At 37.6% G+C, this 18913-nt stretch overlaps 1 protein-coding gene across 1 annotated transcript in view; it reads right to left on the bottom strand.

The window, feature by feature from the left end:
- The window catches only part of CFAP44 (cilia and flagella associated protein 44), a 146544-nt gene extending 128858 nt beyond the window's left edge, over positions 1–17686 (bottom strand). Inside the window, exons 1-5 of the mRNA XM_047100263.1 lie at positions 17284–17686; positions 12537–12692; positions 11842–12001; positions 7809–7971; positions 3225–3327 (exon numbers count right to left, since the gene is read on the bottom strand). Of these exons, the coding sequence (XP_046956219.1) occupies positions 3225–3327; positions 7809–7971; positions 11842–12001; positions 12537–12692; positions 17284–17383 (682 nt within the window). The 5' untranslated portion in view covers positions 17384–17686. The remainder of the gene's footprint in view (positions 1–3224; positions 3328–7808; positions 7972–11841; positions 12002–12536; positions 12693–17283) is intronic.
- Positions 17687–18913: the final 1227 nt, after the last annotated feature.

Below are 18913 nucleotides of genomic sequence, written 5' to 3'. Positions count from 1 at the left end.
TTGCATCCGACTTTACCTAAGGTTATGATCTCATGGTTCGTGAGTTTTAGCCCCACATCAGGTTCTGTACTGTCAGCACAGAAACTGTTTTGGATCCTCTGTCTCCCTCTCTGCCTCTCGCTTTTTCTGTCTATCTCTCTCTCAAAAATAAATACATATTAAATAAATAAATAAAACAACTATGATTAATATTCCAAGGGAATAAAGCAGACAATATCCAGGAACAAATGGACAATGTCAGCAGAAAAATGGAAATCCTAAGAAAGAACAACAAGGAAAGGCTAGAGATATAAAACATTGTAACAGAAATGAAAAATGTCTTTGATGGGCTCATTAGTAAATTGGACACAGCTGAGGAAATCTCTGAGCTACAGAATATATCAATAGAATCTTTAAAACTGAAGAGCAATACAGAAGCGATATCTAAGAACTATGGAACAACTACAAAAGATGCAATGTATGTGTAATGGGAATACCAAAAGGAGAAGAAAAGAGAAAAGAAGAGAAGAAGTATGTGAAACAATAATGATTGAGAATTTCCCCCAAATTACTATCAGACACCAAACCACAGATCCAAGAAGCTCAGAGAATACTAACTGGAATAAATGCCCAGAAAACTACAGAAAAGGAAGATAAAGGAAGAACTCCTGAAAAAAGCAAGAGGGGGAAAAACACCTTACCTAGAGAAGAATGAAAAACTATATCCAACTTCTCCTCAGAAACCACACAAGCAAGAAGAATGGACTGAGATATTTAAAGTGTTGAAGGGAAAAAACCCACCAACCTGGACTTCTGTACCCCATGAAATTATCCTTCAAAAGTGACAGATAAAGACTTTCTCTGACACACACTGAGGGAATTTGTTGCCAGGAGACCTGCTTTGCAGGAAAAGTTAAAAGAAGTTCTCTGCACAGAAGGAAAATAATATAGGTCAGAAACACACATCTACATAAAGAGATGAAGAGCACTGAAGAAGGAGTAAGTGAATGTAAAATAAAAAGCTTTTATTTTTACTATTCTTAATTGATGTAACAAATAACAGGTTGTCTAAGAAAAGAAAACGATAGAACAGTATCTTTCATGAACATAGATGTGAAATACCTCAACAAAATATTAGCAAATCGAATCTAATAATGTGCAGAAACAACTGCATTATTAGTTTGGGGATATCAACAAACTGATTTTAAAGTTCATACAGACAGGCAAAAGACCCAGACTAGTCAACATAATACTGAGTGAAAGGGGCAAAGTTGAACTGATAATACCTGACTTCGAAATATACCATACAACTACAGTAATCAAGATAGTGTGACATTGGGGAAAGACTAAATAGACAAATGGAACAGAATAGAAAGCCCAAAAATAGACCCAGAGAAATACAGTCAACTGATCTTTGACAAAGGCCTGAAGAGAATATAGCAGAGCAAAGACAGTCTCTTCAACAAATGTGCTGGGCCACCTGGACATCCATAGGCAAAAAATAAACCAGCAAACAAATAAACTACTGAAAACATAGGCCTTACATCTTTCACGAAAATTAACTCAAAATGGATCACAGACCTAAATATAAAATGCTAAAAATGTAAAATTCCTAGAAGTTAATGTAAGAGACAACCTAAGTGACCTTGGGTATCATGATGTCATTTTAGATTCCACACGAAAGACATGATCCATAAAAGAAATCACTAATAACTAAACTTCATTAAAATGAAAACCTACTCTGAGAAGGGCAATGTCAAGAAAATGATACAAGTCACAGACTGGGAGAAAAATTTGCAAAAGCATATGTGATAAAGGACTGTTATGCAAAGTATGCATATCCAAAATATGCAAAGAACTCTTAAAACTCAACAATAAGACATGAACAACTCAATTACAGAAGGGGCCAAAGGCCTTAACATGTAGCCTCACCAAAAATATGCAGATAACACAGAAACATATGAAAAGATGCTCCACACTCTACGTCATCGGGGAAACACAAACTTAAAAAAGGAGGTACGACTACACACCTATTTAGAATGGCCAACATCCAAATCGCTGAGGACACCAAATGCTGATGAGGATGTGGGGCAACTGGAACTCTCATACATTGCTGGTGGGAAAGCAAAATGGTACAGCCACTCTGGAAGACAGCTTGGCAGTTTCTTACAAGACTAAACGTACTCTTACCATAGGATCTAGTAATTATGCTCTTGGTATTTACCCAAAGTAGTTGAAAATTTATGTTCACACAGCAGCAACCTACACTCAGATGTTTATTGCAGCTTTGTTCACAACCTGCCAAAATTTAGAAACAACTAAGATGCCCCTCAATACACAAATGTACACTGGGGTACATCCAGGCAATGGAATATTTTTCAGCACCAAAAAGAAATGGGCTACCACACTATGAAAAGCCAGGGAGGAATCTTAAATGCATATTACTAAGTGAAAGAAGTCAATCTGCGAAGGCTACGTACTGTATGATTCCAACTCGACGACATTCTGGAAAAGGCAAAACTGGGGAGACAATAAAAAGATCAGTGGTGGCCAAGGTGGGGACAGTTATGAATAGGCAGGACACAGAGGAATTTTAGGACAGTGAAAATACACTGTATGATATACTGATGCATATACATCATTATACATTTATCTAAACCCATAGAATACAACACTAGGAGTAAACCCCAAGGGACACTGTAGACTTTGGGTGATTATGATGTGCTAATGTAGACTGATCTTCAGTAAATGATGTACCTGGTGAGTGATGTTGATAATGGGGAAAGCTATGTATGTGTGGGGGAGGAGGGATATGGGAGATCTCTGAACCTTCCCCTTAACTTTACTATAAATCTGAAACTGCTCCAAAAAGCAGTCTTTTTAAAAAACTACTAAAATTAATTATATGGAAAACAAAATTACACGAAAATGGTGGTGATTAATTGTATGTGAGGTTATTTCAATCTGGGTGGGCCTCAATCAGTTGAAAGTCCTTAAAAGTCAAAACTGAAGTTTCCCTGAGGAAGACGAAATTCTACCTGAACATGTAGCATCAACCCCTGCCCAAGAACGTCCAGCCTGCCAGCCTGCCCTACAAACTTCAGACCTGCCAGTTCCCATAAGTACACGAGGCAAGTCCTTTAAACAAATCTCTCTTCTGTCTCCTCCTAGTTTGGTTTCTCTGGAAGACCCTGAATATCATTAACCTTGAACATGGAATATTTCAAAAGTTGTAGTGGGCTCACCTTGAAGGATTCTGTAGGGCCTCAAAGAAGGATATTCATAGATGATAATCTTTGGGAAAACTCCTTTTTCAGCGACAGTGAAGTAAGTTTTATCAGGATGAACCTATAAAAAGTAAAATCTCACTTAAATCATAAAAGGAAGATTTTCTTATAAATAGCCCTATTAATGCAGTATCTGTGATTTTATCATTTATTAGGATCCACTCCAACAGAAAACTAAAAAAAAAAAAAAGGGGGGGCATCTGATACATACTTGGTAACGGATGTGATTTAAACTGAAGCCTTTACGAATATTCATTTTAAGTTTTGCTTTTGTTAATAAAGTCATCTCTACATCTGCAATTATTTTAACTGCCATCAGGAGAGCTAGAACAGTGGTTCTCAATCATTAGAGTGTGTCGGAACCACAGGGAGGGCTCGTGAAGGCACAGAGGGTAAGCCCTAGCACCGGAGTTCCGGACTCAGTACTTGAGGGCAGGGGCGCAAAATTTGCATTTCCGTCTCTAACAAGTTCCAGGTGATGCTGATGCTGCCGGCTTGGGAATCACTCTTTGAGAACAACCAAGTTAGATGAATTGTTTACCCTGCATAAATAAATCAACCTAAATTTTTGTACAGAAAAACTCATGTTTCCAGAGTAGGTTCCATCTCGGTTTAAAAAATTTCACCTTGGACAAATTTACCACAAATGGATATAAACTTACTAAAAGTGAGAAAGATACAATATTTCCAAGCCAGATGCAGAGGAAAAAAATAGTAAATATTTGTGGATAAACTATTTGCTTAGCATTTCGAATGACAGCCGTATGAATTGTGAAGTATATGTTTATTCTTGTTATTTTTGTTCATTGGTAAGCCAATGTGCAGGAAGAGTAAATGGATAGCCTAAAAATAAAAATAGGCTGTTTTGAAAACAAACTATTTGGGGCGCCTGGGTGGCTCAGTCGGTTAAGTGTCCGACTTCAGCTCAGGTCACGATCTCGCGGTCCGTGGGTCCGAGCCCCGCATCGGGCTCTGGGCTGATGGCTCGGAGCCTGGAGCCTGTTTCCGATTCTGTGTCTCCCTCTCTCTCTGCCCCTCCCCCGTTCATGCTCTGTCTCTCTGTCTCAAAAATAAATAAACGTTAAAAAAAAAAGAAAACAAACTATTTAAGACACATATTGTGCTTTATAAAATTCTATTTTCAGGTGTGCCAGGTGGCTCAGTTGATTAAGCATGCAACTCTTGGTTTAGGCTCAAGTCATTATCTCATGGTTTGTGAGTTTGAGCCCTGCATCAGGTTCTGTGCTGACAGTGCGGAGCCTGTTTGGGATTCTCTCTCTCTCTCTCTCTCTCTCTCTCCCTCTCTCTCTCTGCCCCTCCCCTGCTTGTGTAGTCTCTCTCAAAATAAATAAATAAACAAACAAATAAATAGATTTTAAAAGAATCTTATTTTCACTTACCATTTTGCAACTCCTGATTTTATACCTAGGGGCCAGGAGCTTCCCTTAGAGGATTGCACTCTAAATTCTGGTACCCAAGATAACATTCTTCTCTCCACACATGGGGCCAAAAGACCTATATAAGCTGTCTTCTTACTGACAACTGGTCTTTTATTCTTCCAGTCAAGTAAACACCCATCCCTTCAGCTTGAAACAAGGCTTGGGTTTATAGGATGGACACTCAGTGAGAGAATAACCAACATTTATTGGGTGCTTATTATATGCCAGACACTGTTTAAGCTTTATATGAATTAATCCCCTTAAATTTTACATCAACCTTGTGAGTTCAAATACCATTATCATTCCCATCTTACCAATGGGAAATAGGCACAGAGAGGCTAAGTAACTTGAAGTCGTACAGCTGGCAAATGTGAGAGGTAGGATTCAAGCCAGGTGTTGGAGCCAAAAAGAAAGTGGAACTAAAAAAACAGTGGCTACTGGGGCACTTGGGTGGCTCAGTTGGTTAAAATGCCGACTCTTGATTTCAGCTCAGGTCATGATTTCACAGTTCGTGAATTCAAGCCTTACATCAGACTCTGCACTGACAGCACAGAGCCTGCTTGGGATTCTGTCTCCCTTTCTGCCCCTGCCCCACTCGCTCTCTCTTTTTAAAAACAAATCTTTAAAAAAAAATTAAAAACAGTAGCTACCAAGAACTTAGGGGGAAATGTGTTAAGGTATGTGTTTTCCTAGATGCCTATTTATGGGAGAATATTGTATAGGATATGTGGTCGCAGAAATCTGAATGAGAATTCGGGCAAATCTTTTGCTCTTCTGCATCTTGCCTATAGTAAGTGAAAAAGTTTCAGCCCTTTCAGATCAGAAGCTCTGTGGGGTTGAGTTTGGTGTTTTATTTTTAGTGGGGAACTAATAAGGAACTAATTATTAGGAACTAAGGAGTCATTTACTTTATACTCAACATACAGATTCACCCTATCTTCTGACAGTTGATATGCCCCCAGAACACATTTCTCACAGATTTCCCATTGCCTTGCGAGAGTGCTTCTCATCCACAATAGATAACTGTTTCGGAAAGAATGAACCGACAAGGCCAGTTGAGGAAAATCCCCACCACTATCCAGGCTTCAACACACTCCGAGAAAAGTCCCTGTGGACATACAACTGCCCAGAGTCCAGGCGGGGATGAGGATTAGGATTAACATTCTTGACCACAATACACCTCTAACTACTGACCTCGGGCCAACTTATTGTATAACAAAATAGAAACTTCAAAACTACTATTGGCCGTAAAGTGATAGAAAAACAAGTGATAGTTCCCCATTTCTCCGTACTCTGCAGATGATGTGGACCTCAGGGCTCAGGACTCCTCAGAGTGGCCCCTGACTGACTTCCCTCCATGGAACCCTAATGCTAGGCCTGTGTTTGCACACAGCTGGTGCCACAGGATCATGTACTTTTATGCCTCTAGTTTTTTAGTTTTTCTGCTTTTTGATATGAGTCCTGTCTCTTTGGGTGGATTTTGAACTCTGAATTCATAGAGGTCACGAACACTTCTTCACCTAAATCCCTGCATGTTCTGAGTTAGTGTTGGACTCACAATGTAGTATAATAAATTCTTGCTGAGGACAGGGGGACTTTACTATTTACACCTGCTATATATACATAGATGATCAAGGAAGACAGAAACATGAGACTCTCCTTCACCCTTCCATCGCACCATTTCCTGTTTCCGTAGCCAGTCTAAGTTCTATTTGTGGATCTCTGATTTTCCTTACCTTCTCCATTCCCATTCATCTTCCTGCTTCGCTTCTCAGAGCAAGAATCTTCCAAACCTCTCCACTCATCTCCACTTCTAATCTAAATATCCTACCAGGTAAGCTACCCTACCATCTAGTCTACTCAAGAGCATTTCCCACTACTCCCTGCTAGCTTGGCCCAGTCTCTCTGTTGGAGCTGCATCAGCCTTTCTGCCAGAAGCCCTCCACCTCCACAGGGTACGGTGATGTCACTCTGCACCTTCTAGTTCTGAATGGGCTGCTCACACCTGACAGGCAGGGCAAGAGCAGGGCAGACTTCTATTTGGTTCATGATCCTTCTAAAAACCCTTTGAATGTCTGCTACGGAAGCGTAGCTTGTATGAGCCCCAAATCCTGCATATTTCTCCTCTTCTCTGTGTCTCACACAGCCTAATCTGAACAGGTGCCCTCTCATGACTCTAAAGACACCAAGATGTGCTTCTCAGGCTGTTATTGGTGAGAGAAGATCTAGGGACTTTTAAGGATCACCTACTTTTAAGAATCAGAGTAAAAAGCAAAAGGTCATCAAGATAAAAGCGCAATCATGGGGCCAATTGCTATTGAGAGGTCAGATAAGATACAGTTAGAAAGGTATTCTTCAGATTTGGCTATTCAGGGCCACTGGTCACTTTAGTAAGGGCAATTTCAGTGCGGTTGTGGGGAAAAAGACAGCAGAAGCTTGGCTTTGAAGGGAAGATCAAAAGTCAGTGTAAAGAGAATACATGGTTAGAGAGGAGCCTTTTAAGGTGAGAACAAGTTGATTTAGTGTGCTTTAATGCTGAGGATGAAAACCCTAAGGAAGTAGAGGCTGAAGGTACAAGAAAAAAGGTGACTGATGGAGACAGGCACCTGAAGAGGAAGAGACAGCCTCAAATCACATACAAGTCCTTCTGTCAACTGCTCAAAATTATTGAACGTACAATCTATACTTGATCTCTTAATGTGCAACTATATACTTATATCTTATCTGGCACTTATCTCTATTTATTATTTGAATTATCATCTGTGCCACTCATTTGAGTATTTTTGCAGAATAGCAACATAGCATTAATATGAAAAAACTTCACGACTGTGGGAAGCCACTTACCCTCTGTTAGCCCCAGAGTCCTTATCTGCAACATTAAGTATTGGTAAAATGATAGTATTATTAACATGATAGTATGATACTGCACAGAGACAATGTCAGTGAATGGAGTGGTTGCAATTGTTGACTTGAAAATGCCTTACAATTGCATCTCTTGCAATTGTGGCATCCTGCCCATGGTATTGGCATCTAACAGCCTGGCTGGTCCACAGAAGAAACAAACAAAAGGATGGAATTTTTTCCGAAGTCGCTAACAGCGTACCCCAATAACACCAATTCCTCTACCACTGCTACTTCGCAGGTAGATCTGTTCCTTGGTTTTCAAATTCAAAAGGATCAGCTGGTTCCCAGCTATGTACATCACAGTACTGCTGTCCAGAAGTTTTAGGTTGGCCCGCTTTCTACAGTCATAACCAAAGGAATGACTGAGGGAATGTTGTTAAGGAAAAGAAGTGACACAAAGTAACCATTCTAGAGACAGGAAAAGCAATGTAATAAATATGTTTTTAAACTCTGTGCCCTTCAATAAAGGCTCAGTGTTGAAGTAGTTGCATTTTACTTTGAAACTCAGAGTTTTTTATTTATCACTAATGCAACCTTGCTTTCAAATTACGTGAAAATACTCATACTCTGATTTAGTCAATATTTTAATTTTCCCAGGGAAATCCTGAAAGCAGATTAATTTTATAAAAGTAAAAGTATCAAAAAGGCCTCTTGATGTTGAAAGACCAGCTGTTTAAAATTCTGACACATTTTGAAATCCTGAAACACCAGTAATATTACATATTATAATAAATCTACATAAATATAATTGAAATTTAATTCATATGAATTATGAAAATGGACTAAATAGTATATGGTATATAAGTATATATAATAAATATGCTAACATTTCCTTTCTGAGTGCATTAATATGTATAGGTGTATAGATGAGTGTGTGTGTGTGTGTGTGCATATTAATGCTATACAGTAAATCTGCACTAATTCAAAACAAAGGTTAAAATAATCAAAGTTTTTATAAGACATCTTTTAAATGTACATTGTTCAAATTAATTCAAGTTCAAGTTCAAATTAATATAACCTAAGATATAAATGTAATAAGTAAGTTAAATGAGGTTAATCTATCAAAACATTATAGTTTGCAAAAGAAACATATTACATAGTATATCTTAAGTAGATGGTTTCTTATTTTCTAAGAGTTCACTGTTGAACACAAAAGTTAAAGGATCATTGGAGAAATCTTTATTTCTTGCCCTTGTTTAAAAAAATAAATTCTGATTTTAGAGGATTATTTTTATTTGTAAGTGAATATTTTTAGAGAAAAAACTATGTAGAATTATTAACAAGAATATATAGAATGTAAAAAAGGAGAAAATTTTAATTAATGCAATTTGAATTGTGAGGTATATACAAACTATTAACCAACTATACATAACTATACCTACCTCATTGTCTAAGAGTTAAATTGAAAAAGAGACAGAATATTTCAGGGCTTTTTTATCTGTTCAAGAAAAGGGAATTTTATCAACTCACTAAAGACACGAACACCTAAAATTAATTTTTATATATAATTTCTGGGTGACTCAGTCAATTAAGCGTCTCTCAATTTCAGCTCAGGTCATGATTTCACAGTTTGTGGGTTTGAGCCCCATGTCAGGCTCCACACTGGCAGTGAGGAGAGCCTGCTTGAGATTTTCTCTCTCTCCCTCTCTCTCTCTGCTCCTCTCCTGTTCATGCTCTTTCTCTAAATAAATAAACAAACAAACAAACAAACTTAAAACTTAAAAAAAAAAGAAATGCAAATGAACATGTGATCCAAAGATTTTGATGAAGCTATTCAGACCTCATGGGTACTGAGGCCTCCTTACAAATAAAGAATGGGATCCACATGCTCCTTATCTTCCTGGTATGGGCAGGAAGTTTCACCTACCTTCCTTTTCCCTTTCCCCAAACTGCTGCTCTCACCTTTCTTTCCTCCTCTTCCTTCCTCTTTTCCCAGTGCCAGTGTAACACTTGGAGGGCTAATAGTGTGTCGATAACTGAGAGTAGAAATGGGCTACCATCTCTTCACTGTCTTGGGTGACAGTTGGGAATCAGGCATGTGATCACTTATCTGGTATTAACATCTCTAATTTCAGGGTAGAGTAGGACTCCCTTTGACCTGCTGCTGTTCTGATCAAAGGCCCTTTCAAATGCAGAATGGGTGAGACTGTAACTTCCCAAACTCTCCCCCTCCAAATTACAACCTGCTTCTTCTCATAGCTCATCTCTACTTCCTAGAATGCCTAGTGCAATGTCTTGAGCCTATGAGGCATTCAATAAACATTTCTTGGATGCATTAATTAATGAATTAATTAATGTATAACTAGAGTCTGATCCTTCCCTTTTAACCCCAAACGACAGCGGATCCCCTAACCAGAGCTTTTAAGATGTTAAATTGTGTTCTGCTATACCTTCAACTCCTTTCTGCTTTATCCCATCCTGTCTTCTGGTTTGCATTTTCTTAACTTCCTATCTGAGACCCAGGGCCTTCACTGTCTGTTCATGAGCATCTAGGACCCTCACTTTAAAATCGTGTTTAAATACATCTTGTATAAATTATGCTATGGTTTAGGTAATACGTAATACATGACACATTTCTTGACTTATAAGACACTGAACTTTGAAACTGAAGTTGACTCAATTGAATTAATAAAGTATAAAGGATTGTGTAGGGGATACATGACAGCTAACTTCTCCTTGGAGCTTCTCACAAGAAATAGAGATCATATTTGTTCCAACCCTGGAGAGTAGAACTGTCTAATGCAAGATGTTCCAGAGAGGCAGCTTTTGATTCAAGGCCCGCAAGAGCTAATAATGTGAGCTATCCAGAATTTGTGACTTCCTTGGCTTTGAAAGTGTTCATGAAAAGTCTATAGCAGATACAGCCACTCATCCAGCATCAGTAGAGGTAATTCATATATCGAGTCAAAAGTCAAGGTCACTCTGACTCTATTATCTGGAATCGCAGCATATCTCTCTAATACAGAGATCCCTGTACCCTGGAGCAACAAGTCTCCAGTGTTGGGGGCTGGGAGAAGGCAACACAATCAAAAGTACTTGGTAAACTTTTTCAGACTACATGTGCCCAAGTCCCTCTACACACAGAAATGATGCAGTTGGTCCAGGAAAGGTATCAGAACATGTGTATTTCAGGAAAATCTTCCAGGTGACTGCTAAACCACCTCATTTGAAACAAATAGGCTAGAAGGAAGGCAACAGCATAACTTCTATCAGCAACTTGTCCAAAGATGACATATACAAAAGATGTCCTCAAAAGAGAAAATTCCAGGTTATTAGTGAATTAGTATAAGGTGAATTAGTTCTAGTTACACCTGGGATTGAAACAGAAGCTATAATAACATGTTCTATTTTTATATGAAAAGCAAAACTGAGTCAGTGAGTACACCACCCTCCTCTTTAAGCACACTTTTATAAGAGGCCAGTCAGTGTTTCAGGCCATGTGGTCATCTGAAAGCAGGCATACCAAACTGCTAGCCAAGAGCATTAATGGAAATATTTTCCTAACTAACCACCTTACAAACCTAACATCATACAGTGACAGCAAACCCTAAATCCCCTTGTTAATCATCCCCACCTTTACAATTCTTCATGAACTCTTATTCTCCAGACCGATTAAAGTGTGTTATTTTGTGCCCTATTTCCTCAGGGTTGTCTTCTCTGATACTCATCTGATAAATAATGTGTAAGTACTAATGTCTGACAATTGTATCAGTGTTTTCAGAAATCAATGATTTTAACTTGGTAGGCATTGAGAAAGGGATGCCAGCCTGGTAGAGGATGTAAACCAGGATAAGAGGCCTTTTGATCTCCTTTACATCATGTCTCATAAGAGAACAGCCAGAAAAGTATCATTTCTCTTTATGTTTACTTAGCATCAACAAAAGGTTAGTTTAAATTAAGGTCCCGTATTTCTATCTCAGCTTCTCTAAGGGCCAAGCTTCTTAGAATTACCTAAGACAGGGATCGGCAAACTTTTTCTGTAAAGGGCCAGATAGTAAATATTCTAGGCTTTGTGGGCCAGGTGACTTCTGTTATAACTACTTAATTCTGCCCTTGTAGTGTGATGGCAGCCACAGATAAAATGAAAATGAGTGAGAATTGCTGTGTTCCAATAAAACTTTATTTAGGAAAATAGACCGGAGGCCAGATTTGGTCCACGGGCTACAGTTTGCCGATCCCTGACCTAAGAAGTTGAAATCCAAAAATTATACATATGTAACTGGAGTGGATACACAAGTGTGAGAAGATCCAGTGGTATGTTCGAATCCGGAGTCACAAAAGGCATCGAAATCAGCTCTGCATAATCATAGAAGAAGTTTTCTGATGTTTTCTTCTTAACTTCCTCCTCTGCCCTTTCTGAGTCTGGAGCTGGGGTTTCCATATACCGAGATTCTAAAAAAATAAAATATTTTAACTAAAAAGAGCATCTGGTGAGTCCTAAAATTGTATTTCACAAAGACAGGAGGAATATACGTACCCCGCAATACTCTAGCAGTACTACAAGTGGCCTGAACATGGGATGCTACCCACCAGTGAGCATGGGAAGAGGAACAAACATGGCCCTGTGCTTGGGAGGAAGAGAAATCAACAAAGGGTGCATGCTGAACTCTGGTCATGGTTTTGCAGTCTCAAACAGCAACTCCCAATCAGTTCCAAGGGAGAGTTATAATTCGCTAATCTGGGGTAGAGCACTCCTGAGATCATCCTACCCCCCAGACAACCAAGTATGAGAGTCCTGTATGTGATCCTCAGAAATGTAATCTACAGCTCCAGAGATGCTACCCTATTAGAATATGTTCCAAGCTCTTACTTTTATCACTGAAAAATATCCTGAAAATTTTTATTTCTATGGATTTATAACTGTTCATTTTGGGCAATTTGTCTTTAAAACAGTGACAATTACTGATAGGAAACTAATAACACTTACCTCCAATGCTCTCCACATAGTCATCTTGAAATGAACTTGAACTTCCTTCCAATTGTTCCCTAGAATAATCATCATCGCCTAAACGTGATTCTCTCCCTTCGGTAAATGTTTCTTCTGTGGCATCTTCTAAAAATTTGTAATCCTCTTTCATAGCAGCTATTAAAAGTAATTTGTTTTAATAATTTCTAAATCTTGAATTCAATATTTCCTTATTTCCAAAGTAGCTCATATACTCTGATCACAACAGAAGTAAATTAAAAATAAACTGTGATAAGATCTGGAAAACCTACAAATATTTGGAAATCAAACATTTAAAAATAATGTGTGGATCAAGGAGAAACCAACAAAGAAATTTAAAAATATTTTAAATTAAATATTTTAAAGTGATAATTAAAATATAACATATCCAAATTTGTGGGATGCAGCTAAGGCTATGGTTAGAGGGAAATTTATAGTTTTTGTACATATAAGAAAAGAAGAAAAGTCAAAACTCAGACCTCAAGAATCTAGAAAAAGCAAAAAAGAAAATATAAGTCATAGAAATAATAAAAATAAAAGCAAGAATCAACCAAATAAAAGGCAAGCAAACAATAGAGAAAATTAGCAAAACCAAAATCATTCTATTACCAAATGGAGAAACTCTACCTCTTGTTGAGTAAGGGAAGAGTCAACTTTAATCTCTCTACTTAGTGGACCACCCGGAAACTGGTTCACTCTGCATGAGAATTCCAAAGGGTAAGAAGTTGCTCATATTTTAGCAAGCCTGAGAACAGGGTCAGGTCTCCAGCCATCAGGAGCTATCAGGAATGTGGCCAAACCAGAAGAGATACCTTCTTCTCACAGGACCAAGAAAAAGGGTTTCAGGATACCAGCAAATTACTTCAGGTTATCATTTGGGATACTAAGAACCACACTATATGAACTAATTTATGAGCTGAGTGCAAGGTCAGGCCACACTTGACAGGCCATCCCCTGTAAGGATCTGACATAGAAGGGAAGATCCTGAGGCAGTGCTAGACAAAGGGTCATTATTATTAAATCCATCCATCTAGGAAAATGCTGCAAAGGACTGGACACCAAAAGGTAGACAATCCTGGGTCAGAAATTAGGGAGTGGAGAAAAGTGGAAATGGAAAATCAAGAAAGAAGCAGACTAACAGTTTTGAAGACAGTGATATAACCATGTTTTTTGGAAAGATAATTATAGTGGTGGTATGGAGAGAGACTTGAACAGAAAGACTTGAGTCCAAGCAAGAGGAGATAAACACCTCAAATAAAACATGATATGGAGAAATTATGGATTTACCAGATATGTCTCAGATACATTGAAATAGTGTAATGTCAATTTTGTGAATGAACTGATTTCCCCAGGACCTGGTCTCCTCTAGGTGAATAATCAAAATTATATTTCTGAAACTGTATTTAGGATTAGAGCTACAAAAGTCAAGACTCCCCTATGACACCTAACACCATGATGCCCTGTCAGAAAGAGCAAGCCATTTTTTAAAAATTCTTTTACACAATTCCTCACATTTTATTCTATTTTTTTTAGTATAGTTGGCATACAGTGTTACATTAGTTTCAGGTGTACAACAAAGTGATTCAACAATTTTATATATTATGCTCATCACAAATATAGCTACCATCTGTCACCATACAATGCTATTACAATATCATTGATTGTATTCCTTATGCTATGCCTTTTGTGACTTATTCCTGTGACTTATTCATTCCAAAACTGAAAGCCTGTATCTCCCACTCCCCTTCACCCATTTTGCCCATTCCCCACCCACTTCCCTTCTGGCAACCATCAGTTTGTTCTCAATATTTATAGGTCTGATTCTGCTTTTTATTTATTCATTTACTTTCTGGTTTCATAATGGACCTTACTGGGAAAAGTTAGTGTTAAAAACATTCAAATTCATAAGATTTAAATAAGACATTAAATTATACCTTGTAGCTATAGTAATCATATGATCACCTGATTCTTCTTTTTGTTTATTCATTTGTTTTCTTTTTAGATTTCACATATAAAGAAACCATATGACCTTTGTTTTTCTCTAACTTATTTCATTTGGCATTATACCCCTAGGTCCATCCATGTTGTTATAAATGGCAAGATCTCATCTTTTTATGACTGAGTAATATTCCAGTGTGTGTGTGTGTGTGTGTGTGTGTGTGTGTGTATCACATCTTCTCTATCTATTCCTCTATCAATGGACACTTGCGTTGCTTCCATATCTTGGCAATTGTAAATGATTCTGCAATAAACATAGGCATGCATAGATCTTTTCAAATTAGTATTTTTGGTTTCTTTGTGTAAATACCCAGTAGTAGAATTATTGGATCATAAGTATTTCAATTCTTAATTTTTGAGAATCTCCGTGTAGAGAATCTCCATAGTGTTTTCCACAGTAGCTGTACCAATTTATGTTTCTACCAACAGTGCACAAGGGTTCCTTTTTCTCCACATCCTTGCCAACACTTGTTTCTTATCTTTTTGCGTCTAGCCATTCTGACAGGTGTGAGGAGCTATCTTGTTGTGGTTTTGATTTGCATTTCCTTTGTGATGAGTGATATTGAGCATCTTTTCATGTATCTGTTGGCTATCTGTATACCTTCTTTGGAAAAATATTCAGGTCTTCAGGTTGTTTTGGGTTTTTTTTTGTGTTAAGTTGTATAATTCTTTATATATTTCTGAAATTAACCCTTTATTGGATATATCATTTGCAAATATCTTCTCCCATTCAGTGGGTTGCCTTTTGATTTTCTTGATGGTGCCCTTGCTCTGCAAAAGTTTTTTATTTTGATATAGTCCCAATAGTTTATTTTTGCTTTTGTCTCCCTTGCCTTAGGAGACATACCTAGAAAAATGTTGCCATAGCTGATGTCAAAGAAATTACTGTCTCTATTTTCTTTTGGGAGTTTTATTGTTTGAGGTCTCACATTTAGGTCTTTAATCCATTTTGAGTTCATTTTTTTGTATGGTGTAAGACAGTGAAAGTGGTATAGTTTCCTTCTTTTGCATGTAGCTGTCCAGTTTTCCTGGCACCATTTGTTGAAAAGACTGTGTTTTCCCCATTGTCTATCCTTGCTGCCCTTATCACAGATTAATTGACCATAAAAGCATGGGTTTATATCTGGTCTCTATTCTGTTCCATTAATCTATGTGTTTATTTTGGTGGCAGTAACATACTGTTTTGATTACTGTAGTATATCTTGAAATCTGGAATTGTGATACCTCCAGCTTTCTTCTTTTCAAGATTGATTTGACTATTCAAGGTCTTTTGTGGTTCCTTACAAACTTTAGTATTTTTTGTTCTAGTTCTGTGAAAAATGCTGTTGGTATTTTGATAGCAATTGCATTGAATCTATAAAATGTTTTGGATAATGTAGACATTTAAACAATATTAATTCTTTCAATCCAAGAGTCTGGCATATCTTTCCTTTTGTTGGAGTTTTCATCAATTTCTTTCATCAATGTTTTATACTTATCAGAGTACAGGTCTTTTACCTTCTTGGTTAAGTTTATTCCTAGGTATTTTATTCTTTTTGGTGTAATTGTAAATGGGACTATTTTCTTAATTTCTCTACTATTTTATTATTAGTGTATAGAAACACAATTGATTTCTGGGTATTAATTTTTCATCCTGCCACTTTACTGAATTCATTTTTTACTTCTAAAAGTTTTTTTGTGAAATCTTTAGGGCTTTCTATGTATATCATGTTATCTGCAAATAGTGACCATTTGAGTTCTTCCTTACCAATATAGATGTCTCTTATTTCTTTTTCTTGTATAATTTCTGTGGCTGGGACTTCCAGTACTATGTTGAATAAAAGAGGTGAGAGTGGACATCCTCATCCTGTTCCTGATCTTACAGGAAAAGCTCTCAGTTTTTCACCATTGAATATGATGTTAGCCATGGATTTTTTTCATACATGGCCTCTATTATGTGGAGATATGTTCTCTCTAAGCCCAGTTTGTTGAGAGATGTTGGATTCTGGATGTCAAATGCTTTTTTGCATCTATTAAGGTATTCATATGATTTTCATCCTTTATTTTGTTAATATGATGTATCACGTTAATTGATTTGCAAATATTGAATCATCCTTACATCCTGAGAATAAATCCCACTTGATCCTGGTGAATGATTCTTCTAAGGTATTACTGAATGTGGTTTGCTAATATTTTGTTGAGGATTTTCACGTCTAGTTTCATCAGGGATATTGGTCTGCAGTTTTCTTCTTCTGTAATGTCTTTGTCTGGTTTTGGTATCAGGGTATTTCTGTTTTATTTGCAGTATATGATATTCTTCTACATATGTTATCCAATTTAATCCTCAAACTACTCACAATTATCATCTTAATGGGTGAGAAAATTGAGGCTCAAAGAGGTAAAATAATTTATTCCAGATCAAGTGTCTCTAAGTGGTAGACCCAGGCCTCAAACCTAAAGTCCAGTCTTTCTACTATACTGTATTAGAAAAGTTCAGTAAAGACTGACAGGAGAGAACAAGACCAGATTTGCAGAGAGATCATTATCAACACAGAGATGATAGTAACTTCTATGTGTCGGGCTCTGGAGATTAAATGGTTAAAACACAGTCTCTGCCCTCTTAAAGAACTTAGAATTTAACAATAGAACGAAACAAGTAAACCATTTCTGTTGTATAAACTTAAAAACTCTTTAAAAATGGTTTTACCTAAATTTAGTAAAAGCCTAAGGGTATATTATAATCTTTACTTACATCTTGATGCAGATTTAGAGGAGCTCGGAGACTGCCTTCCATCACTCTTTGATCCATCTAATTTCCCCCCATCAGTGTCCTGATCACCTGGTTTCTTCATTTCCCCTGTAAGCACAAAATTGAGACAAAGAAAGAGACACAGCTATAAGATAAAAGTCCTTTACAGATATTTCTCACCTAACAAATTCCACAAGCACCAAATACCATGTGTGTCGATCACTATGCATGCACAGTATCTGAGATGACTTCACCAGGAGGACGGACAGCAGCCAGCAGAGACCTGCAGAATGGCAGAATATAGTCAGCTAGTCCCTTTCTCTAGGCAAACTTACCATGGTTCCCTCTGGTTTTTCAGAAGTCCACAGTGAAATGTCACGCCAGTCCATGTTTCCTCAGAATAGTCCATCATTAAAGTTAAACCTCTGCCACCTGTTTCTTTTTTTTTTTTTTTGGCTCATCCCTCCATTTCCTCTTCCCATCATTTAATCCCCCTGGTGTTACTAATTAATTTCAATTAAAAAATATTTGTTCAGGGCACCTGCTATGTATCAAGTCTTACAGTAGGCACTAAATTACAGTACTGAACTAGAGATGTGATTCCTAACTTTGTGGAATTTGTTGTTTAGAAAGAAAGATATTAAATGAGCAATTAAAATGCAATCAGGGCTACAAAAAGGAAAGAATAGGGTCATGTAGGCATGCCTAGCCAGATGATTAAATCATGTCCTGGGGTTAAGGAAGAGGTGGTGAGTAAAGGTTGACCAGGCATAGATTGGAAAGAGTGTTTCAGGCAGGGGGAAGTTCAGAGAGAGGGTTGTGTCTGTGAAGGGCTGAAAGCAATCTGTTGTAGAGTGGGAGAGTGAAATGGACGGTGAGGAGGAAGTCGGTAGCAGATTGTAGAACTATCTTTAAGCTTTTGCTAAGAAGTTTAGAACTTATTTCTATAGCTACTGAAAGCCACCTTAAGGTTTTAAGGAGGGGAGTGGCAAAGCAGGTTTTCCCTGTGCTCTCTCAGTTGCACTTCCTTACGTCTTTGAAAGCAACTGCTCTATCTTCCTTCTAAGGTCTTTGCTTCTCCACACTAAACATCACGTATTTCCTCAACATTCTGTTATGGCATGGCTGGCAGCTCTATTTGAATCAGATTTTGTGGTTCATTTCAGGTTTGAATCTCAGTTTTGCCATATTACTAGCTAATAATCCTTTACGTTAATTCCTCAATTGTAAATGGAAACGAAGAAGAAACAACTTACAAGGCTTACAAGGCTGCTATGAAAATTAACTGAACTAGTGCATCTTTATCCCTTCCTGGTCTCTGAAAAAAGACTGGATGCCCAGAGCAGATAGGATACACACCACATGGTCAGCTGAGAGTGCAGTATGAACCCCACCTCTCTTCCTTTGGACCTTGGGGGTCATTCCATCTGTTTTCGGCAGTGACATCATAATGATGCCCTGTCTTGATTTGGGGGACAATAGAGCAGGGTCTAAATGTTTTCCTTAAAAGCTATTATCAGGAAAGATAGGTCTTAAAATGACACTTATGTTATTAAATTTTGTGTTTAGTACTTTGGAGCCATTTTGCTGTGTTATTAAGATGATATTTTACTTTTCAAAAAGTATGTCTGTG

Source organism: Lynx rufus, unplaced genomic scaffold (assembly GCF_022079265.1).
Source record: "Lynx rufus isolate CCGP_SWC_20201006 ecotype Redwood Valley unplaced genomic scaffold, mLynRuf1.p SCAF_5, whole genome shotgun sequence".
Classification (NCBI taxonomy): Eukaryota; Metazoa; Chordata; class Mammalia; order Carnivora; family Felidae; genus Lynx; species Lynx rufus.
This window is presented reverse-complemented; position numbering and strand designations above follow the sequence as displayed.